At 43.6% G+C, this 24761-nt stretch overlaps 1 protein-coding gene across 1 annotated transcript; it reads right to left on the bottom strand.

Moving 5' to 3' along the window:
- Positions 1-6584: 6584 nt before the first annotated feature.
- Positions 6585-18094, bottom strand: LOC136620097 (putative uncharacterized protein DDB_G0286901). Its single transcript, XM_066594847.1, has 11 exons — positions 17864-18094; positions 17744-17780; positions 17378-17449; positions 14719-14781; positions 14529-14581; positions 13989-14095; positions 13821-13871; positions 8073-8191; positions 7884-7964; positions 7516-7587; positions 6585-6979 (listed from the first exon to the last, which is right to left on the bottom strand). The coding sequence occupies exons 1-11, from the start codon at positions 18092-18094 to the stop codon at positions 6585-6587; spliced, it is 1281 nt and encodes a 426-aa protein (XP_066450944.1).
- Positions 18095-24761: the final 6667 nt, after the last annotated feature.

Below are 24761 nucleotides of genomic sequence, written 5' to 3' on the forward strand. Positions count from 1 at the left end.
CCTCTCTCCGACACGACCTGACTGCAACCTCTCTTCTCTCCCTCCTGGCTGAGTCTGCCTAACTGCTCACTGACTCCTTTTATTACCTCTCTTTTTTTTCTTGCACTTTCTCGACTCCTCCCTTCTTGCATAGGGACTCGTGTTGTTGCTTTCCCACCCTTGGACTTTGCACCAGTGAGATTAAAGCTGACTATCAGCCAATAGGACACCAGCTGACATCACAGCTAAGCTCTAAGCCATGGATGTCACATAGAGAGGTGGGACAGGGCAAGTGTTGGTGTGAGTGTTCTGTAGGAGCCACTACGCCACTACAATGGAGGCTCCAGTACCCCTTTGAATCACATCGAGCTTGGATACAAGATGTGAAACAGGTGGGCATGCAGGCTCTAGCACCCTGTTGTATCGCCCCTAACTTGGATAAAAGATGTGATATGGGTGGGCATGGAAGCTCTAGTACCCTGTTGTACCACTTCTAGCTCTGATACAAGATGTAATACGGGTGAGCATGGAGGATCTAGTACCCTGTCGTACTTCCTCTAGCTTGGATGCAAGATGTGATAAAGTTGGGCATTGACGATCTTGTATCCTGCTGTACCATTTCTAGCTTTGATACAAGATGTGATAGGGGCAGCATGGAGGCTCCAGTAGTCTGTTGTACCACCTCTTGCTTGGATACAAGATGTGATACTGGTGGGCATGGAGACTGTAGTACCTTGCTGTATCGCCTCTAGCTTGGATACAAAATGTGATACGAGTGGGCATGAAGGCTCCAGTGCCCTGTTGTGTACAGGATGTGATACATGTAGGTTTTGAGGCTCCAGTACCCTTTTGTACCGCATCTAGCTTGGATACAAGATGTTATACAGGCGGGCATGGAGGCTCTAGTACCCTATTATACTGCCTCTAGCTTGGATATAAGATGTAATATGGGCTGCATGGAGGCTGCAGTACTCAGCTGTACTGCCTCTGGCTTGGATACAAGATGTCATACGGATGAGCATGGAGGCTCTAGTCCCCTATTGCACTGCCTCTAGCTTGGATTCAAGATGTGATACTGGTGGGCATGGAGGCTCCAGTACCCTGTTGTATTGCATCTAGCTTGGATAGAAGATGAGATATCAGTGGACCTGGAGGCTCTAGTACCCTGCTGTATCGCCTCTAACTTGAATACAACATGTGATAAAGTTTGCATAGAGCCTCTATTACCCTGCTGTACTGTCTTACTTATGTCACGGCATACCATACAGCGGATATTCTGATGTCCTTTAAGGAAATACATACATAAAGAAGTGCAAATACGGTATGTACATTATTATTAACAACATTAAAGTACATGCGGGTATAAACTGCCTCCAATAGAGTTGTGTGTAGCAGGAGCGCATGTGTGGCCACATCTGTATAATCTCATTATCAATGCTGGAATCCTCCCTTTCTAGAGATTAGTTGGGGTCTGTCCGGGGTCCTATTCTTTTTAATATGTTGCTAAGTAATATAGGAGAAAGGAGTTCATATATGCACCAGTTACTGACTGGTATCAGTGGTACTAATATACTGAAAGCACCCCAATCAGTAGTGAAGAGACAGATGCCAACAGCATAGATATGAAGCTAAAACATTACACTACAGTTCCCCGACATGTCATATATGCACCAGTGCACATGGTCTTATTGGTTTCTATGGCTCACTGTACACAAGCCATTGGGTTGGAGTCAGTGGAATGAGCGCTTATATAAGCTTCGGCCTACAATTGTCTTTTTCCCCATCTCCGCACATTTGTGTTCACCTCAACCAAGCCATCGAAGTTTACCAATAAATTCTAGCAATTTGTAAGGCCTACCACTATGGCGGACCACCAGCCTACTGCATCTAGTGGCTGCGGTTCAGTACAAACAAGAGATCTTCGAGCACTGCTGGATTTCCCATTGAGTGGTATAAAACACCATGAAATTCTTGGCCTCTAAGCTTCCTATACTTTACAATTCTATCCTTTGGGAGGACATCATGCCGGACACCCTGCGAGAGGTTCTGATAGTCCCAATTCCCAAACCTGGGAAGGACCTGAAAGACTGTGGTTCCTATCATTCCATTTCTCTTCTTAATAACATTAAATTCCTTACCAAAACACTAGTAATTCATATCAATTTTATCCTTAAAGACGTTATACATGCTGACTAATTAGTCGTTATGCCTGGAAAGAGTGCGGATAGGAACCTTACATCTCTTTTACCAATCTCACAAATCTGCATACAATAGTGGGTATTGGATTCCTGTATTTATTGACCAAGATAAAGCCTTTCCTTCAGTGAAGTGGAGGTAGACAATGTGCGGAATACCTTCACAACTTGTTAACTACATCTCCCGGAATGTGGCTGCACACACACCAGATGTTTTCTATTTCTAAATAACATCGCCAACAGTGGAAGGTCCAAAGTGCTGCAATGTCCTGCACTGATTGGCTGTTCAGGCCCATCACCATACCCGGTTGGAAAAAGTCAACTCTACACCTGGTGACATTCTGATGGCTTCTGTACTGGGATACACCTGTGTGATGTTCAGCTTTATACCTAATGCTCACACTTTCAATTTGCCTATCCTCTTTCGTCTGACAGCAAAGAATTGGTCGGTATCCCAATTCTTTTGTCAACACAGTGTAGTTTGCAAAGCTGGAAAAAGACATACATTCATCCATTTTATCCTATTATTCTGCAGTATTGATCCAGAGTACGGTGTATGCGCTCCAAAGAGGGGTAGTTTGTCATAACCCCTTAAGGACCAGGTTGTTTTGTACCTTAAGGACCAGACACTTTTTAGGGATTTTACCCATGTGGCGGTTTTACTGCTCCATTTTTTTTCCTTTAGCTACCAAAATTATTTTTGCTGCGTTTTTTTTTCCGTGACATATTGGACTATTTTTTAATATCTTTTTCACTGACTTTTTTTTCCGTTTTTTAGTTTTATTGGGGGTAAAATGCTAAAAAAAAAATGATTTTTTTAACATTTATAGTTTAAAAAATTTATAGTTTAAAAAATTTTTTTTATATTTACACTAAAATAAAGTATGGGAATGGGTTCCTCTATTTGTTTCGGACGTTTTGATATATAGTATGTATGGGTTTGGTTTACAGGGCGCATACGGCGACGGTTTTTGTTGGCGTCTGCTTTGTGTTATTCTCTTTCTTATGTATGTATTGTTGTTTTATTCTGTTGTTTTGTTTTACTTATGTATGTAATTGTGTTTTTTACTATCTGTGTCCCCCGTGACGTCATATAAGACCTCTGGGGGACACTCACTTTTTTTTTTTTTTTAACTTTATTTGACATTTTCCCACTGTAGCTGGGCAGTCCATAGGACCCTCAGTTACAGGGGAAAGCAATCCCTATCGTGACATTAGTCACCTGCAGAGCTGCCAGGGTCTAAGTCTGACCCTCCAGCTCTGCATAGCAGGGAATCCCGGGAGGTCACATGACCCCTCGAGGCTCCCGTAGTGAAAGAACTTCTTACTTTCACTTTGCCCCGACAGTGCTCATTGAGCACTGTATATCGGGGAAGCAGGAGGCAGGAAGGGTTAAAAACCCCTCCTGCCTTCTGCTCCAGGTTATCAGCTGTCACAAACAGCTGATAACCCGTACCTGTCTCTGACTGATTGCAGAGGCAGGAGACTTAGAGCACCGCCGTATTTTTACAATCGGTGGTCCTCAAAGCCCAGCACCAGCCGCCGTATATATACAGTGGCTGGTCCTTAATGGGTTAAGCTCCAAAAGATGCTATGATAGGCTGTGGTAACAAGATGAGTAATGACTACATTTTATCTTGCCAGAGCTTTGGGTTTGGGTTAGTTTTCATGAAATGGCTGCAGATGTTCTATAGCTCCCCAGCGGCTAGTGGCAGAACTAATACTCATATCTCTGCGTGGTTCTCTCCGACAGAGGTATGTGACTCGTTGGTCCCAACCTCTGGCCCTTTTTGTTCTAGTTATTGAACCTCTCACAATCCAAGTGCGAAAGTCCTCTGCAATTGTAATATACCAGCTAACTGCTACTTTAGGTATAACCAACTATAGCTTGCTGTTAGATGCTAGTACAATGCCCTGACAATCTTCCTTGACTCTTCTGGAGGCTTTGGCTTACATGTACAACTTTCCTAACTACGTTCTAGTTTTTATACTCATTTAACATGCTAGATATCCCAGATATGGACTGTGATGAGAGCGGGGATATCTTGGCTGGCCCTCGCCCTCTACTGGTCAGTGTTAGGCCGTTGTCACATAGACATCTTTGTATGCGCTATGCACAGAGAATAGAACCCTTTGATTTCATTGGGTTTGTTCACATGCACAAGTTTTAGCATGCTCATTTCGGTTACACAAAAAAAGATAGAACATGCTCTATCATACTGTGTATTTGTGCACCAAAGGTCCCCATAGAAGTCAATGGGGGTTGCGCAAGTGTGCGTGCAACATGCAGGGAGATGCATGAAACATTGCGTAATTCCGCTGGAATAAGGACCATCTGGAACTCATTAGCTGAATCACCTATTTCAACCAGTGTGTGTAAAATGTGCCAACATGCGCGGGAAAAAAGCTTTCTTCATAGCGCAAAAAAAAGTTGCCCTAAGGCGTGCGCAATTGTGCATACGCCCATGTGAAGCCGGCCTTAACGATAAGATTAATTTTATACCTAGAATTACTATCTCCCGTCTAGATTACATACTCCGGGTCTGTCCGCTTCAGCGACTTGTTCATGATGTGTAACTAATGCAGCACGTGTTCTGGGAGTATAACAACTAGTAGGACTACTAACGGGATGCATAGGGATGCATTGACCACCCGCGGGTAGATAAATACCCGCGGATGGTCAATAAAAGGGAATTTAAAAAAATATGGAGCATGAAAAAAAATGGACATGCTCCATTTTCATGCGGGTCTCCCAGGGGATGGCTCCAGCAGGCTTCTATTGAAGCCTATGGAAGCCGTCCGGATCCGCGGGAGATCTAAAATAAGAATAACTTACCCACAGCGGACCGGGCAGGTCTTCTCTTCTTCACGGCCGGATCTTCTTTCTTCGGCCTTGCGGATGTGCCCGGCGCATGCGCGCGGCGCGCTGCCGGCGTGCCGAGCACATCCGCCGGCCGAAGAAAGAAGATCCGGACGTGAAGAAGAGAAGACCTGCCCGGTCCGCTGCGGGTAAGTTTATTCTTATTTTCAGCTCTTATGTCCGTGGGGCAGGAGGGACCCGCTATGGATTCTCCATGGAGAATCCGTAGTGGGCCTGATTTTCCCCGTGGACATGAGGCCTTAGGGCCACCGTGGATCATGCATCCCAAGGTTTGTCTTTTCGGGCTTGTGGATGATATCTTGTTGATTATGGCGACCCGCACCTTATATAAGCTTTTTTTTTAGGCCAAAAAAGTAATTTTACTCAATTGGAAGCATCTAAGGGGCGGGAGCTGCATAGATCTGGATGGGTCTGCCTAGACAAATTTAATAAAACCTAGGGATTTGGGTAACTTGCCCCTCAGCTGCAGTAGCGATGGCTGCGTAATTCTCTCCCTCTCCTCAGGGGTGTAGGACGCCCGGCTCTATGGAGTTCTGTTCTTCCTGTCTTGTTGGTCCTGCTGAGTGGACTTATTGTATATTCGCCCCCTCCCCTCTTTATCTCTGGTTCCCCAGTTGGAATCTTTCTTCCTTGGTTTTAGTATGCAGTTGTAAAAGTCTTAAGGACCCAGCGATTTTCACCATTGCATTGTAAGAGCCATGACTCGTTGACTGAGCCGTATGAGGGCTTGGTTTTTGGGATGAGGTGTATTTTTAATGGCAGAACTCTGGGGGTACATATAATGTAATCTATGTCCAGAAAACCCACCACTTGTTTTACAGCATTCACCATTTGGTAAAAATAACATGATAGCTTTCTTTTGTTTGTACAATTTTTTTTAAATTTTTATCTACTTTTGCACAATAAAAACACATTTTTTAAAGATAATTGATTTTGCATCGCTAAGACTCTTGACCTCTTTATTTTTCCAGGAATCGAGCTATATGAGATCTTGTATTTTACAGGAAGATTTGTAGTTTTTATTGGTACTATTTTGAAGTACATGTGCCTTGGATTGCTTTTTATTAGGGTTTTTTTGGCATTCACCAAGCTTATGTGATGCATTCTACTATGACAGCAGCGTATTACTGGAGGCAGGGTTTAATACGCCGAGTTACACGGTAAACGTGGAGGCCTTTGTCAATCTTCCGGCTGCCATGGGAACACATTGGTATCTTGCAATCCCATTCCATGGTGTCGATTGGTCACAGAAGGAGCCCCCTCCACCTTTCATCTGCTTACATGCTGCAGTTGCTTTTGATTGTGGCATGTAAGGGGTTAAACTGCCAAGATCTGAGGTTTCTCCATTCCTACTGGTTAGAGTAGGAGCCCGGCAACTCAGTCAAGCCCCAGCTTTAAAAGTAAACATGCATGTTGAGGTTTAAGGCCCTTTACTGGGGTCACACTGTTGTTGCCGCTGTTGGTATTGTTGCCACCGCTGTTGTTTCCACGGCTGACACTGTTGTTGTTACCGCTGTTGTTTCCACGGCTTACACTGTTTTTGCCACCGCTGTTGGCGTTGTTGCCGCCGCTGTTCTTTCTACGGATGACGCTGTTGTTTCCACAGCTGACACTGTTTTTGCCGCCGCTGCTATTTCCACGGCTGACGCTGTTGTTGCCGCCGCTGTCGGTTTTGTGCCGCCGCTGTAGTTTTCACGGCTGACACTGTTGTTGCCGCTGCTGTTCTTTCTATGGCTGACACCATTTTTGACGTTGGTGTTGTTGCCGCTGCTGTTGTTTCCACAGCTGACACTGTTGTTGCCACCGCTGTTGTTTCCACGGCTGACACTGTTATTTCTGCCAATGTCACTGTTGTTTCCACAGCTGTCACTGTTGTTGTTGCTGCCTTCAAGGAACGGCTTCCTGATGTTCATTCTGCTACGACCTGAGACAAACAAGAATGATATATTCTTTAGAAGTGCAAACAGAAATCAAAGCAAAACTCTTCCCCAGCATCCGCACTGGGATCGCGGGGGATTTACAGGGCGATATCTGTCATTTTTAAAAATTCTCTCTCCTTTTTCACAGTTAGGATAATTTTTAAGCACAAAGAAAATTCCTTTAAAGTTAATTCTTTAGTGACCAATCACATAAACGTGCATCAATGATCTGTAGGGTGAGTATGGAACAAGCTTGGTAGTCATGCTTGCTTCATACTTGGCTGCTACTAGCTAATTCCTATGGCTGACATCTGCTGACTATAGCCACAATCAGTGCTGGCTCCTATCATGGCCATTTATCTACTTAGATGCCGCAGCCTATATAATCTCTCTATATAAGCTCTAGCGCTGGTATAACTGCGTCCCTTCTCTAACTAACATGCGTCTATAGAAGTATTCACTAATAAGACATAGCCCGTCACTACTGTGTAGATGGTTGCTATGAGAATTCTCTAGGTGTCACCCCATAAGATCCCCTTACGGCCTTTGTTGGGATTTTGTGACAGCCAATTAATGAGTTGTTCTAGGAGGTCCAGCATCTCCTGCGACACTTCTGAAAATAAGAAGAGATGTATACAGCTTAGTTTTAAGATTTGCTTTCTTATGGTAGAGGGTCTTTCTAAAAAGAGTTTCCTGTCCTGTTTTTCCTCTGATGACCTATCCTCCGATAGGCCATCAGTATTTGATGGACAGGGGTCTGCTGCTCAGAAACCCCATCCATCAGCTGATCATCTGGCCCACTGCAGTGACAGCGGCATCAGCAGACATTGCATGAAGTGGGAGCGCCGGCTTCACAACCCATGAAATAACTACCTACTTTTACTCCTGGCTTTCCGCATCCAAGGATACCTCTCCTCGGGTCATCCAGCAGCGCTGCTGACAGTTCTGGAAAAGAGAAGTCATTTATACAATGTTGAATTTTAAATGGTACTGGTGAAAAATAAAACAATAGGGTTATGGTTTTTGAAAATGGGGTGAAAAAATAAAAGTTTATGTTTCCATGGCTGACAATGCTGTTGCCGCTTTTGGTGTTGTTACCACCACTGTTGTTTCCACGGCTGACACTGTTGTTGGCGCCGCTGTTAGTTTTGTTGTCGCCACTGTTGTTTCCATGGCTGATGCTGTTATTGCGGCTGTTGTCGGTATTGCTGACAGTTCTGGAAAGGAGCAGTCATTTATACAGTTTACCTTTAAGACATGTTTTATCTGTGGGGGTTCTTAGTCAGTCAGTATATGTGTATAATCTATAGGTGATCTGTGTGGATACTGTGTAGATATAATACACATAATATGCAGGATTTATTAGATGGGAGAAGACCTTACCTTCACAGTACGGTTTCCAGATGGTTATTCTGTTATGACCTGAGAAAAGCAAGAATGATATATTCTTTAGAAGTGCAAACAGAAATCAAAGCAAAACTCTCCCACAGGATCCGCTGCAGCATCCGCACTGGGATCGCGGGGATTTACAGGACAATATGTGTGTTTTTTTTTAAATTCTCTCTCCTTTTTCACTGTTAGAATAATTTTAAAGCATACAGAAAATCCCTTTAAAGTTAACCCTTTAATGACCAGTCACATAAACGTGCACGACTGTAGGGTGAGTATGGAACAAGCTCGGTAGCCATGCTTCCTTCATACCTGGCTGCTACCAGTTTAAGTGGAACCAGCTGTAAGTCACTTTAACCAGACTCACAGTTCAACTCTCAGATTTACCGCCCATACGGGATTCAACACACACTTTGTATTCCTAATCTCTTTGTGTTTGCTGTCTCTTTACCTACTCATCTGGGCTGGTACACGCTCTCTACAGATCACACCGATCAGCACTCAGTGTCTCTACAGGTTAAGGCGCCGCATCTACAGCAGCTCATTAAAGAGTCCGCAGGGGCCACAACAAAACTCTTTTCCATCCGCACGCTCACACACAGTCCCCAGTTATACAGTGAGGGCTCTTTCATATGGACATAAATATACAGCGTAACACAGTGAATAAAACAGTGATTTCAGTGGGTTTATTCCCGTGTGCGTATTTCAGTTGTGTAAGAAAAAACTAAGCATTTCTTATTTTAGTGTATATTATGTACCAAAATAACCCATATTAAACTGAAATCACTGGAAACAGTCTTTCAGGGTTTTTTTTGTGCACAATAAGCAGAAAGTATGCACATTTCAGTCACATAAATACGCTGCATATTTACGTAACTGAAATACATATATGCCCATGTGAATGAGCCCCAACCCATAGACGTCCTCACGCTTTCCTAGTACACAAATCCATCTATGTCAGTAAGTCACATACAGTTATATACATGGGTAGATTCCCACATCTCCCCTTACAGTCTCTTATGTCTGCATCCTGTTAAATAAGTCTATATCCTCTATGGACAGACATGCTATATTACCTTCAGGATATGTAGTCGGGTGGTGGACACCAGGTCTTATGCAGCTATATCTCCTGTAAGAAACAAGAACATACTGACTTCAATCACAAAGCACGGAGCAAACCAATATATAGAAGGTGTCTCAAAGCAAGGAAACACCCAGAGAAAATGAAAATGGTTTAGCGGATGATGATCCAACGTTAGACACAAACTGTAGAGGAAGTGAGGAACCCGCTAGGCCATGTAACCTGAGTATTGCAGTATATTCTACATGCAATCAAACGATCACTAATTCAAGTCCCCTATTAGGACTTGAATTGAAAAAAAAAAATCTAAATCAAAATTAGCTTAATAACCTTCTGTTGAAGTGAATGGAAGATGAACTGCAATTCCAAAAACAGCACACAAAGAATGGTGGCGCTGTTTTGGGGGGAAAAAAACACCATGTTTTTCTAGCCCTGGACAACCCTAATACCCCCATTATGTCAATATATTGAGGTTGTCTGTATCTTTTATAAATTGGGGAACAGTTTCCTACAGTTATAAGTAATGACATAAACTACAGGAATAAATAGTAATAGTAATGGCCAAAGTACATAAAACAGGTTTTGCACCAGCAGCACTAAACTTCCCACACTGGGTCAGGCCATTGTATGCAATAGCTAGTCAAGGTGTTTCAAACTGCACACTCCATAGAAAGTCCATATAGAAAAATTGTAGAATTGGCAGCATATGGGGATGCAGTAGAAAATTAGTAATTTATTCTCCCATCACAACAGACAAGCATGAGGAAGGCTGTCAGGCCGAACCTTCGCTGTCTGTTGTGATGGGAGAATAAATTACTCTTTTCTACTACATCCCCATATGCTGCCAGTTCTACATTTTTTCTAGTTATAGTAGTGACATCATTATACACTTACCGTTTATACTAGGAATACTCTAAATAATAACGGTCCTAATTCTGACCTCCAGTCTAGATGTCCCTATGAGGAGAACAAGGCATTCATTAGTTTCATACATCATCTACTTTTGGGCTCCAATCCCAACCCGAGATTTATAGGGCGTATCTCCTATTACAGGAAGACTAGCGAATTCTAACTAATATCCTGTAAATGGCGTGGACTGCGGCGGCGCTCACTAGTGGGGAGACAACTTGTGAAAAATCAGTTTGGTGCAAATTAATTTGAACTGAACCACAAGTTCACCAAAACCCCTAAAACTGCTGTATAACACTGTCTAAGAGTAGTGATAAAATAATGTAACATTACCAGGTAACAGGCGAGAAGCTGCCGTGTCCAAAAAAAAAGAATCAAGAAAATAGACGCTGTGCTCCGTAGTATCTCCATTGTAGCAGGAATAGTCAGGATAATAACGGTCCTAATTCTGATCTCCGGTTCCTATGGGGAGAACAACGCATTCTTTAGCTTCATATCATCTACATTTGGGCTCTAATCATAACCCGAGATTTATAGGGCGTATCTCCTATTACAGGAAGACTAGAAGATTCTAACTAAATAATCTCCTGTAAATGGCGCGGACTGCGGCGGTGCTCAGTAGTGGGGTGACAACTTGTGAAAAATCAGTTTGGTCCAAATAATTTGAACTGAACCACAAATTCACCAAACCCCCTAAAACTGCTGTATAACACTGTCTAAGGGCAGCCATCAAATAATGTAATTTACCAGGTAACGGACAAGAAGTCATGATGTTGAAAAAAGCCACAAATACAGTCTAAACCATAAGAGCTGTGCTCCGTAGTATCTCCATTGTAGCGGGAATAGTCAGAATAATAGCGGTCCTAATTCTGACCACCGGTCCAGATGTTCCTATGGGGAGAACATGGCATTCATTAGCTTCATATATCATCTACATTTGGGCTGCAATCCCAACCCGAGATTTAGAGGGTGCATCTCTTATAAGTGTCACCTCACACTTTAGTATGTGAAAAGATGCTTGTCAAGAGCCACGCAGTTACATCATTAACGACACGCTTTTGTGTTAGTTTTTACACATATTATCGTACAATCTGTGCTCGCTTAGCCATGTTACATGGGTGCAGGAATATAACCCCTTCCCGCTATAGGACGTACAGTTTTTGGCTGGGCCCAGGAGGTGGCGACCACTGGGACTTCCTCCTCTTTACCTTAGTAGGCTGCATAAATTTATTGAAAATTAAACTATTGCCTAAATTTGTGTATGTCAGCTATAACTCCCTAAAATTGCCCTAGTTTCCCCCAAAGTTTCTGATACTCTCCACCTAATAGTACTAGTACGCAGCATGTTATGTAGAGGCTGCCTTCCAAGCTTTAAATTAGAAGCCCTTTGCCTTCCGATTGATTGGTGGGTGGGCGGGGGTGCCCTTCTTTAGCTAGCCAATTGGTTTATTCAGGCTGGTGGTTGTCCTCATCTAATTACAATCAAGCAGTGGGCTTGGATCAGAGGGCTGGTACTGAGGGGCCGTATTTCCATGGGGATTGTTTTGCCACCCCTATGATGCTGAGCCTTAAAGTGTGGCATTCTGTCCCGAGGAGGCGGCTAAATGTCCCCTGAATACTTCCCTGTGGGGTAATCTACATTTGCCCCGTCCGCACCACTTTACTGAATCCTCATTCTGAGGGCTTTATGCAGTGACCATCCTTACTGATATAGTAAGTGAGGGCAGCTTTTTAGTTCATGCAGTTTAATGTTACTATACCCGCTAACTGCTACTTTAGGTATGCCAACTACGGCTTGCTGTTAGAGCCCGGTACAATGGCCTGACAATCTCACATTCCTTGATTCTTCTGGAGGCTTTGGCTTAAATGTGTAACTTTTGGAACTACATTCTAGTTTTTAGACTCATTTAACACGCTAGATATCCTACATGTGGACGGTGATGAGAGTGGGGATATCCTGGCTGGCCATAGCTCTCTACTGGTCAGTGTTAGGCCGTCATCACATGGACGCACAGAGAATAGAACCCATTGATTTCATTGGGTTTGTTCACATGCGCATATTTTGGTGTGTGTATTTTGGTCGCACAAAAAGACGCTAGAACATGCTTTACCTTTCTGTGTCCCCATTAGAGATGAGTGAGCGTACTAACTAAGGCAAATTACTTGAGCGAGTATTGCCCTTTTCGAGTCTCAAAAGATTTGGGGGCCAGCAGGGGGGTGGGGGAGAGCGGGGAGGAACGGGGGGGGAGATCTCTCTCTCACTCTCTCCTTCCCACCCCCCCCATGCTCACTCCCGCAACTCACCGCTCACCCACACCGGCCGCCGAATCTTTTGAGACGAGCAGGCATGTACTCGAAAATGGCAATACTCGCTCGAGTATTTTGCCTTAACCAGTATGCTCGCTCATCTCTAGTCCCCATAGAAGTCAATGGGGGTTCGGAGTAAGAACAACTGTGAACAGGCTTTTTTGTATTCAGCTCTCAGGACTGGATTGCTGACCAATAGCAGGGCAGTGCTTAGCAGGACATACACAAGAAGAAAGTACGGAGCAGGGAATTGTGATAAATGTAGGTTCAAGCTGCATATCCGCAGGGATGCGGCGGCCATCTTGAAAAATAGCGATGTGGAGAAGTATCAGAAATGAGGAATAGCATAAGATGGCAATGTTGCCCAATTTATACACACAACCAGCTGTGCATAAACATCTGGAATTTTTGAAGAGTCACAACCAAAATACTACTTTAAAAAAAAAAACTTTATTAAACGTAATCAATAGCAAATAAAAAAAATAGTAAAAGTTTACTTTTACCTGTTGATGTATCAAAATTAAATTAATTAAAACTAAGTATTGCCGCATCTGTAAAAGTCCGATTTAACTTTAAAAAAAAACACATTTATCCCACATCGTGAAGGCCATCAAAAATTATAGATATATTTATATTTATATATATATATATATATATATATATATATATATTCACACAATGCCAATATTGCGCTTTTTTTGGTCAATCCATCTCTACAAACAATTAAATAAAAAGTGACCAAAAATTCACAGCACAAAAAATAGAAATTTGATATCGCCGTCATCATACTGACCCACAAAATACAGACAACACATCATTCCTGCTGCACGCTGAGGGCCATAAAAACGACCCCTCCTCCCAAAAGTTATAAGATTTCCTAGTTTTCATTTCATCCCACTTGATTTTAAAAGTTTTCTGATACATTATACAATACTGTATATTAAATGGCACCACTGAAAATACAACTTGTCCCACAAAGACAGCCCGCATGTAGCCGTCGCCGGAAAAATAGAAAAAGTTATGATTTTTTGAAAGTAAGGATGGAAATATGAAAACAAAAGTGAGAAAGGGTTGTGGCAGGAAGGGGTTTGTTTTCTCCATATGTAACCCAATCAAATAACTACTTACGTTTACTGATTATATCATGGATCCAAGGATACCTTTCCACGGGGTCATCCTGGGGCGCTGGGACAATGTCATCCTTCACATTGCTGGCACAAAATAAAAATCACTGCATTAACAAGAGAATGAATAACCTTATAGTAAATGACGCACAACATTGTTTCTCTGGTGAGAGTCTCTACCAGATTGATGTGCCACACACTTACCTTCCTATTAGAAAAACTGAAGTTGAAGCCAAGATGGTGGTATTCAAAATGGCCGTCATGCTGATGACATGGCCTAACAGGCTTCTTCTTTCCTCCACAACTTGTATCTAAAATTGGATGATAATCCGCCAAACCATTTTCCTTTTATATGGGCGTTTCCTCTTGTGGGTCAGTCCAATGCTAAAGGGATGAGGGTCATCAACATGACTCTGCTGACGCCAACTACTCCATGTTAGAGTTCATACCTTTAAATACCTTCAGGGTATGTTAGTGTTATTGTAGGCGAAGTTTTTCCTATCATGCTGGCCGACTTTTCTGCAATATGCAAAATTCATAATAATTTAATTGAAAGGCAAAACAGAGATTTTCTATCAACAGCAGATTTCAGTCAGCGGAAACACAATAGACATTGGTAGCTTCCATGGGGTAAATTTTTTTTCTATTCTTTGGATAAATTAACCCCTTCTGGCAGCCACCATACATGTGAGGTGGAGGCGGTGTGTCACCGTATGGTGAAAAACAATCGAGTCTGCTAAATACGTGGCTGTCTTTGATAGCTGCCACCTGGCCGCAGTGTCTAGGATCAAAGAGAACTGAGATACCGGACATTTAATCATTTTATCATATAATTACCCTGTCAGAAGAGACCCCCCCATCATCCCCTCTGGCCTGCCATGGATTTCTTATAGAGGAATAAATAGCAATAGTAACAACGTCATTATACACTTACCATTCATACTGGGAAGGGTCAGAATAATAACCGGTCTCAGATGGACCTCCGGTCCAGATGTTCCTATGGGGAGAATAACATTGATTAGTTTTATACATTACCTACAACTGGGATCCAATCCTAACCCTAGATTTGTAGGGCACATCTCTTAGTACAGGAAAACTAGAACAAAAAACTAACAGGAATGTTTATTATCATGATTATATGTAATGAGATATCGTGACTCTGTAGTCACCATTAAGGGGTTAACCTCCCTCTAGTTTACAGGAAAATTCTAGAAATCAGAGAAATATAAGGTGGACATTATATGTAGATAAAGAGGAAAGTTCTTCTAATCTCTCCAGTTTTGACTATCAGTTTCTCTCCGGAGGTCACGGTGTTCTCATCTGACAGCCCTGTAAATAACATAGAAATACACAGGTTATCAGCATGTTTATAGCATTAACCCCTTCTATCTCCGTGGGATACATGTAGGTGACTGAGGTGTGGGTTGGATACAAGGCGGACTATGGCAGCGCTCACTAGTGGGGAACCAACTTGTGAAAAATTTGTTTTGGTCCAAATTAATTTGAACTGAACCACAAGTTCACCAAAACCTCTAAAACTGCTGTATAACACTGTCTGAGGGCAGAGATGAAATAATGTTACATTACCAGGTAACGGGCAAGATGTTGTCATGTTAAAAAAAACGCAATTATCATCCTAAAAATCAGATCTGTGCTCTGTAGTATCTCCATTGTAGAAGAGACAGAATCATGGATAGTGGGATCATTTATCCCAGCCCTGCATTATGATGAGAGCTTAAAGTTGTTGTAAAGTGTTAAAGAGATAAAGTTTAATTAACAATGATATGGGGTAAGAGAAAAAAACTACTAAAAAAGAATAGAGTCTTGTGAGGAAACAAAAAGAAGTGACTAAAAAAAAAATAAAGAGAAGGGCTCAACTGGCGTGGACAGCTAGCCTGTGGGGAGGGGAGGCCGCCACACCTGTAGTCCTGGTAAGCCGGACACTTCTTCTGCACCAGATGCATCCATGGGACAGGAAGACTCCAAAATCCAAGGCAGGGAATCAGGACAAAGACAACTATAGTTTAAAGAAAAAACAACAAGCGCTCATCAGTTAATGTAGGAAAAAAATTGGTAATACTCATTAGCGAGAAGAGAGGGGTTCTTATGTGGGAATTAGAACCCTCCTCTTCTTGTACATCAAGATGCAATGTAGACACATATTAATAGAAAGCAGGTTTTTTTAATGATAAAAAGGTAAACAAAAGAACTTCACAATGTTGCAACGCGTTTCGGTGCCCATATAGCAACTTTATCAAGCATGACTTAACAGACCAATATCACTGAATATATAACAAGTTCTAAAATATTAACAGGAAGTAAGACGGTGGGAGAGGAAGAGCGTTTTAGCTCCAAGGCTACCTTAGTTTGCGTTCCGTAGTCAGCTGGAGATGCAAGGGACGCCATATCTCAGGCAGGAGACGGGAGTGGAGCAGGGGAGAGAGGCCTTGTGTCACCGGGACGCGGCGCACAGTAAGACCTCTCAGATCATTGCACAGAGGATGATGGAGGAGTGCGCACCGTAGTGGTGAGGGGCAGGAGGTCTCTGTCACATCACCGGTAAGCGACACGCGTGTCCATCTACCGGGCCGTTACACAGATCATGGGTGTGAGCACCACCGTAGCAGGGGGCAGGGAAAGCTGATGCCCTCCCCCATCGTGACAACGTGCCCACAACTGAACAAGGAAAACATTATTAACCCTAAATCACTAAACATATTTTCAAGTTACCCTTTCACTACATATTAGTCTCACAGACTAACAAAATTAAACGTTAATATTTTATTTATCATATTTATTAGTGAAAAAGTAACTTATATGAAAGGAGATTTATTAAATTAAACTAAAAACTATTAAACTAAATAAATTTATTACTTACAGTCGTTGAAAAGTGGAACAGTGTGTCCGCCACTTATAGCCTTGCTGCAGCAGTGGCAGGAGAACTTGGTCATCCTGGGCTTCTGGTATGGACAATATCCACAAATAAACAATTGGTGAAAAATTGTGAATTCTCTATGTGTCACCTCACAAGGTCGCCCCTTAGGCCTCCTTCCCACGAACGGATTTCCGCCGCGTAATTCGCGGCGAAAATCCGCTGCGTTGCCCGCAGCTATTAGGTTCTATTGAACCTAATAGCACAATGCTCACGATGCGTAATTCCACCGCGGAATTACGCACCGCGATTTCTCCCGTCCTCACCCGCAGCATGCTCTATTTTCTGCGGGTGAGGACGGGCTGTACGCACTGACGGCTTCCATTGCAATCAATGGAAGCCGTCCGTTCACGCTATCTCCCGCTGTAACCAGCGGGAGATAGCGTGAAAAAACGCTTTCCCGCCCACCGCCGCGCGTCATATGACGCCATATGACGCGGCCGGCCGCGTCACGTGACACGGCCGGCCGCGTCACGTGACACGCTCGGTGACGCGGCGGCGGTGGGCGGTGACGGGCGGTGACGCGGCGGCGGTGGGCGGGGAAGCGATTTCACGCTATCTCCCGCAGGTAAGTATAGGGGCTCTGGGGGGCGCCGTGACGGGCTCCACAGCGTAATATTACGCGGCGGAGCTCGTCACGCTCGTGGGAAGGAGGCCTTACGGGCTTTGTTGGGATTTTGTGGCAGCCAATTAATGAGCTGTTCTAGGAGGTCCAGCATCTCCCGTGACACTTCTGGAAATAAGAAGAGAGGTATAAGATTAGTTTTAAGACTTGCTTTCTTATGCTAGAAGGTCCTTCTAAAAAGAGTTTCCTGTCCTGTTTTTCCACTAATGACCTATCCTCCGATAGGCCATCAGTATTTGATGAACAGGGGGCCGCTGCTCAGAAACCCCATCCATCAGCTGATCGTCTGGCCCACTGCAGTGACAGTGGCATCAGCGGACATTGGAGGAAGTGGGAGCGCCAGATTCACAACCCATGAAATAACTACCTACTTTTATTGTGGCTTTCCACATCCAAGGATACCTCTCCTCGGGGTCATCCGGCAGCACTGCTGACAGTTCTGGAAAAGAGTAGTTGGAAAATAAAGTTATGGTTTTTGAAAGTGGGGATGGAAAAATGAAAGTTTATGCTTCCATAGCTGACACTGTTGTTGCCGCTTTTGGTGTTGCTACCACCGCTGTTGTTTCCTCGGCTGACGTTGTTACCACTATTGTCACTGTTGTTTCCACGGCTGACACTGTTGTTGGCGCCACTGTTAGTGTTGTTGCCGCCACTATTGTTTCCACAGCTGCCGCTACTGTTGCTGCCGCTGTTGGTGTTGTTGCCACTACTGTTGTTTTCAACAGAAATCTCCCGCAGGATCTGCCGCAGCATCCGCACTGGGATCGCGGGGGATTTACTGGGCAATATCCGTTATTTTTTAAAATTCTCTCTCCTTTTTCACAGTTAAGATAATTTTTAAGCACACAGAAAATCCCTTTAAAGTTAACCCTTAAATGACCAATCACATAAACGTATGTCATTGAGCTGTAGGGCGAGTATGGAACAAGCTCGGTAGTCATGCTTGCGTTATACCTGGCTGCTACCAGCTAATTCCTATAGCTGACATCTGCTGACTATAGCCACAATCAGAGCTGGCTCCCATCATGGCCATTTATCTACTTAGATGCTGCAGTCTATATAATCTCTCTATATAAGCTCTAGCGCTGGTATAACTGCTTCCCTTCTCTAACTAACATGCGTCTATAGAAGTGTTCCCCTATAAGACACAGCCCGTCACTACTGCCCAGTTTTATAATGTGTAGATGGTTGCTATGAGCATTCTCTATGTGTTCCCTCACAAGATTACCCCTTATGCCCTTGGTTGGGATTTTCTTTCAGCCAATTAATGAGCTGTTCTAGGAGGTCCAGCATCTCCCGCGACACCTATGGAAATAAGAAGAGAGGTATACAGTTTAGTTTTAAGACTTGCTTTCTTATGGTAGAGGGTCCTTCTAAAAAGAGTTTCCTGTCCTGTTTTTCCACTGATGACCTATCCTCCAATAGGCCATCAGTATTTGATGGACAGGTATTCGCTGCTCATAAACCCCATCCATTAGCTAATCGTCTGGCCCACTGCAGTGACAGCGGCATCAGCGGACATTGGTTGAAGTGGGAGCGCCGGCTTTACAACCCATGAAATAACTACCTACTTTTACTTTTGGCTTTCCGCATCCAAGGATACCTCTCCCCGGGGTCATCCGGCGGCGCTGCTCACAGTTCTGGAAAAGAGAGGTAATTTATACAGTGTTGAATATTAAATGGTACTGGTGAAAAATACAACTGCAAAAACAGCCCCCATGTAGCTTCACGTAGTCAGAAAATAAGGTTATGGTTTTTGAAAGTGGGGATGGAAAAATGAAAGTTTATGTTTCCATGGCTGACACTATTGTTGCCGCTTTTTGTGTTGTTACCACCGCTGTTGTTTCCACGGCTGACGTTGTTGTTGCAACCACTGTCCCTGTTGTTTCCACAGCTGATACTGTTGTTGGCGCCGCTGTTAGTTTTGTTGTCGCCGCTGTTGTTTCCACAGCTGACACTGTTATTGGCGCCGCTGTTAGTTTTGTTGTCGGCACTGATTTTTCTATGGCTGACGCTGTTGTTGCCACAGTTGTTGGTATTGTGGCCGCCACTGTCGCTGTTTTCACGGCTGAAACTTTTGTTGCCGCCGCTGTTGTTTCCAATACTGCCGCTATTGTTGCTGTTGGTGTTGTTGCCACTGCTGTTGTCTTCAACAGAAATCTCCCGCAGGGTCCGTTGCAGCATCCGCACTGGGATCCCGAGGGATTTACAGGGCAATATCCGTTATTTTTAAAAATTCTCTCTCCTTTTTAACAGTTAGGATAATTTTTAAGCACACAGAAAATCCCTTTAAAGTTAACCCTTAAATGACCAATCACATAAACGTGCGTCATTGATCTGTAGAGTGAGATTACATTGTTTTATACTGTGTAGATGGCCACTATGAGAAGTCTCTAGGTGTCACCGCATAAGATCACTACTTAAGGCTTTTGATGGGATTTTCTGGCAGCCAATTAATGAGCTTTTCCAGGAGGTCCAGCATCTCCACTGACACTTCTGGAAATAAGAAGAGATTTATACAGTTTAGTTTTAAGACATGCTTTCTTATGGTAGAGGTACCTTCTAAAAAGAGTTTCCTGTCCTGTTTTTCCACTGATGACCTATCCTCCGATAGGCCATCAGTATTTGATGGACGGGGTTCCGCTTCTCAGAAACCCCTTTCATCAGCTGATCGTCTGGCCCACTGCAGTGACAGAGGCATCAGCAGACATTGGAGGAAGTGGGAGCGCCGGCTTCACAACCCACGAAATAAGTACTTACTTTTATTGTGGCTTTCCACATCCAAGGATACCTCTCCTCGGGGTCATCCGGCAGCACTGCTGACAGTTCTGGAAAAGAGTAGTTGGAAAATAAAGTTATGGTTTTTGAAAGTGGGGATGGAAAAATGAAAGTTTATGCTTCCATAGCTGACACTGTTGTTGCCGCTTTTGGTGTTGCTACCACCGCTGTTGTTTCCTCGGCTGACGTTGTTACCACTATTGTCACTGTTGTTTCCACAGCTGACACTGTTGTTGCCGCCGCTGTTGGTGTTCTTGTCACCACTGTTGTTTCCACGGCTGACACTGTTGTTGGCGCCACTGTTAGTGTTGTTGCCGCCACTATTGTTTCCACAGCTGCCGCTACTGTTGCTGCCGCTGTTGGTGTTGTTGCCACTACTGTTGTTTTCAACAGAAATCTCCCGCAGGATCTGCCGCAGCATCCGCACTGGGATCGCGGGGGATTTACTGGGCAATATCCGTTATTTTTTAAAATTCTCTCTCCTTTTTCACAGTTAAGATAATTTTTAAGCACACAGAAAATCCCTTTAAAGTTAACCCTTAAATGACCAATCACATAAACGTATGTCATTGAGCTGTAGGGCGAGTATGGAACAAGCTCGGTAGTCATGCTTGCGTTATACCTGGCTGCTACCAGCTAATTCCTATAGCTGACATCTGCTGACTATAGCCACAATCAGAGCTGGCTCCCATCATGGCCATTTATCTACTTAGATGCTGCAGTCTATATAATCTCTCTATATAAGCTCTAGCGCTGGTATAACTGCTTCCCTTCTCTAACTAACATGCGTCTATAGAAGTGTTCCCCTATAAGACACAGCCCGTCACTACTGCCCAGTTTTATAATGTGTAGATGGTTGCTATGAGCATTCTCTATGTGTTCCCTCACAAGATTACCCCTTATGCCCTTGGTTGGGATTTTCTTTCAGCCAATTAATGAGCTGTTCTAGGAGGTCCAGCATCTCCCGCGACACCTATGGAAATAAGAAGAGAGGTATACAGTTTAGTTTTAAGACTTGCTTTCTTATGGTAGAGGGTCCTTCTAAAAAGAGTTTCCTGTCCTGTTTTTCCACTGATGACCTATCCTCCAATAGGCCATCAGTATTTGATGGACAGGTATTCGCTGCTCATAAACCCCATCCATTAGCTAATCGTCTGGCCCACTGCAGTGACAGCGGCATCAGCGGACATTGGTTGAAGTGGGAGCGCCGGCTTTACAACCCATGAAATAACTACCTACTTTTACTTTTGGCTTTCCGCATCCAAGGATACCTCTCCCCGGGGTCATCCGGCGGCGCTGCTGACAGTTCTGGAAAAGAGAGGTAATTTATACAGTGTTGAATATTAAATGGTACTGGTGAAAAATACAACTGCAAAAACAGCCCCCATGTAGCTTCACGTAGTCAGAAAATAAGGTTATGGTTTTTGAAAGTGGGGATGGAAAAATGAAAGTTTATGTTTCCATGGCTGACACTATTGTTGCCGCTTTTTGTGTTGTTACCACCGCTGTTGTTTCCACGGCTGACGTTGTTGTTGCAACCACTGTCCCTGTTGTTTCCACAGCTGATACTGTTGTTGGCGCCGCTGTTAGTTTTGTTGTCGCCGCTGTTGTTTCCACAGCTGACACTGTTATTGGCGCCGCTGTTAGTTTTGTTGTTGGCACTGATTTTTCTATGGCTGACGCTGTTGTTGCCACAGTTGTTGGTATTGTGGCCGCCACTGTCGCTGTTTTCACGGCTGAAACTTTTGTTGCCGCCGCTGTTGTTTCCAATACTGCCGCTATTGTTGCTGTTGGTGTTGTTGCCACTGCTGTTGTCTTCAACAGAAATCTCCCGCAGGGTCCGTTGCAGCATCCGCACTGGGATCCCGAGGGATTTACAGGGCAATATCCGTTATTTTTAAAAATTCTCTCTCCTTTTTAACAGTTAGGATAATTTTTAAGCACACAGAAAATCCCTTTAAAGTTAACCCTTAAATGACCAATCACATAAACGTGCGTCATTGATCTGTAGAGTGAGATTACATTGTTTTATACTGTGTAGATGGCCACTATGAGAAGTCTCTAGGTGTCACCGCATAAGATCACTACTTAAGGCTTTTGATGGGATTTTCTGGCAGCCAATTAATGAGCTTTTCCAGGAGGTCCAGCATCTCCAGTGACACTTCTGGAAATAAGAAGAGATTTATACAGTTTAGTTTTAAGACATGCTTTCTTATGGTAGAGGTACCTTCTAAAAAGAGTTTCCTGTCCTGTTTTTCCACTGATGACCTATCCTCCGATAGGCCATCAGTATTTGATGGACGGGGTTCCGCTTCTCAGAAACCCCTTTCATCAGCTGATCGTCTGGCCCACTGCAGTGACAGAGGCATCAGCGGACATTGGACGAAGTGGGAGCGCCAGCTTCACAACCCATGAAATAACTACCTACTTTTACTTTTGGCTTTCTGCATCCAAGGATACCTCTCCTCGGGACATCCGGCGGTGCTGATGACAGTTCTGGAAAAGAGAAGTCATTTATACAATGTTGAATGTTAAATGGTACTGGTGAAAAATACAACAATAAGGTTATGGTTTTTGAAAATGGGGATGGAAAAATAAAAGTTTGTTTCCATGGCTGACACTGTTGTTCCAACTTATGGTGTTGTTACCACCGCTGTTGTTTCCACGGCTGACTTTGTTGCAGCCACAGTCACTGTTGTTTCCACAGCTGATACTATTGATGGCGCCGCTGTTAGTTTTGTTGTCGCCACTGTTGTTTCCATGGCTGATGCTGTTGTTGCCACTGTTGTCGGTATTGTTGCCACTGTTTTCACGTCTGACACTGTTGTTGTTGCCACTGTTAGTGTTGCTGCCACTGATGTTAGTGTTGTTGCTGCCGCTATTGTTGGTGTTGCTGTCAATGCTGTTGTTTTCAATATAAATCTCACTCAGGATCCGTCGCAGCATCCGCACTGGGATTGCGGGGGATTTACAGGGCAATATGCGTTATTTTTTAAAATTCTCTCTCCATTTTCACAGTTAGGATCATTTTTAAGCACACAGATTCCCTTTAAAGTTAACCCTTTAATGAGCAATCACATAAACGTGCGTCATTGATCTGTAGGGTGAGTATGGAACAAGCTCGGTAGCCATGCTTGGTTCATACCTGGCTTGAACCAGTTTAAGTGGAACCAGCTGTAAGTCACTTTAACCAGACTCACAGTTCAACACATTGTAACCGTTCTGAATACTTTGGTAATACAGTTCATAACACTCAGTAACACGGACTGTGAAATCTGGGAACGCTGTACCGGCTTGCCAGTCTTTTCATTATCAAATCCGTTCTCTAAACTGCTCAGATTAACACAACCTTCTGAAACATCAATGGTTCTAGCGACACACTCTCAGATTTACCGCCCATACGGGATTCAACAGACACTTTGTATTCCTAATTTCTTTGTGTTTGCCATCTCTTTACCTACTCATCCGGGCTGGTACACGCTCTCTACAGATCACACCGATCAGCACTCAGTGTCTCTTCAGGTTAAGGCTCCGCATCTACAGCAGCTCATTAAAGCGTCCGCGGGGGCCACAACAAAACTCTTTTCCATCCGCACGCTCACACACAGTCCCCAGTTATACAGTAAGGGCTCTTTCACATAAACATAAATATGCAGCGTAACACAGTGAATAAAACAGTGATTTCAATTAGTTATTTCCCGTGTGCGTATTTCAGTCACGTAAGAAAAATCGAAGCATGCCTTATTTTAGTGTAGATTATGTACCAAAATAACCCATATTAAACTGAAATCACTGGGAACAGTCTTTCAGGGGTTTTTTTACATGCACAATACGCAAAAAAATATGCATATTTAGTTACATAAATACACTGCATATTTACGCAACTGAAATACATATATGCCAATGTGAATGAGCCCTAACCCGTAGACGTCCTCACACTTTCCTAGTACACAAATGCATCTATGTCAGTAAGTCACATTATATACATTAGGTTAGATTCCCACATCTCCCCTTACAGACTTTTATGTCTGCATCCTGTTATATAAGTCTATATCCTCCATGGACAGACATATATATTATCTTCAGGATATGTAGTCAGGGTGGTGTGCAGCAGGTCTTCTGTAGCTGTATCTCCTGTAAGGCCCCCTGTCCACGGCCGTTGCGGAATATCGCAAGCGATATTCTGCCGCGGGGGAGCAGGGGGGCCGCTATCAGAATCGCTATGATTCTCCACTCGTGGATGCCACTGCGGTGCTTTCCATAGCAATGCTATGAAAAAGCGTTCACTGCGTTACCAGCGGCTGGTTATCACCGCGGGTAACACAATGACCAATTACCCATGGACAGGCAGCCTAAGAAACAAGAACATAATCACTTCAATCACAAAGCAAACCAATATATACAGTGGGGTCTCAAAAGTAAGGAAACACCCACAGAAAATTAAAATGGTTTAGCGGATGATGATCCAACTTTAGACACAAACTGTAGAGGAAGGGAGGAACCCGTTAGGTCATGTAACCTAAGTATTGCAGTATATTCTACATGCAATCAGACGATCACTAATTCAAGTCACCTATTAGAACAAAAGAAATAAAAAAGAATAGTCAGTTTAATAACCTTTTGTTGAAGTGAATGGAAACTG

The sequence above is a fragment of the Eleutherodactylus coqui genome, chromosome 1 (assembly GCF_035609145.1).
Source record: "Eleutherodactylus coqui strain aEleCoq1 chromosome 1, aEleCoq1.hap1, whole genome shotgun sequence".
Lineage (NCBI taxonomy): Eukaryota > Metazoa > Chordata > Amphibia > Anura > Eleutherodactylidae > Eleutherodactylus > Eleutherodactylus coqui.

Coding starts and splice junctions, on each gene's coding strand:
- LOC136620097 (XM_066594847.1), bottom strand. CDS start 18,094: ATGCTGCGGCAGATCCTGCGGGAGATTTCTGTTGAAAACAACAGTAGT. Junction 14,782..17,377: donor ACAAAATCCCAACAAAGCCC/GTAAGGCCTCCT, acceptor TTCTCCCCATAG/GAACATCTGGACCGGAGGTC. Junction 7,588..7,883: donor GCTGGATGACCCGAGGAGAG/GTATCCTTGGAT, acceptor TCTTATTTTCAG/AAGTGTCGCAGGAGATGCTG.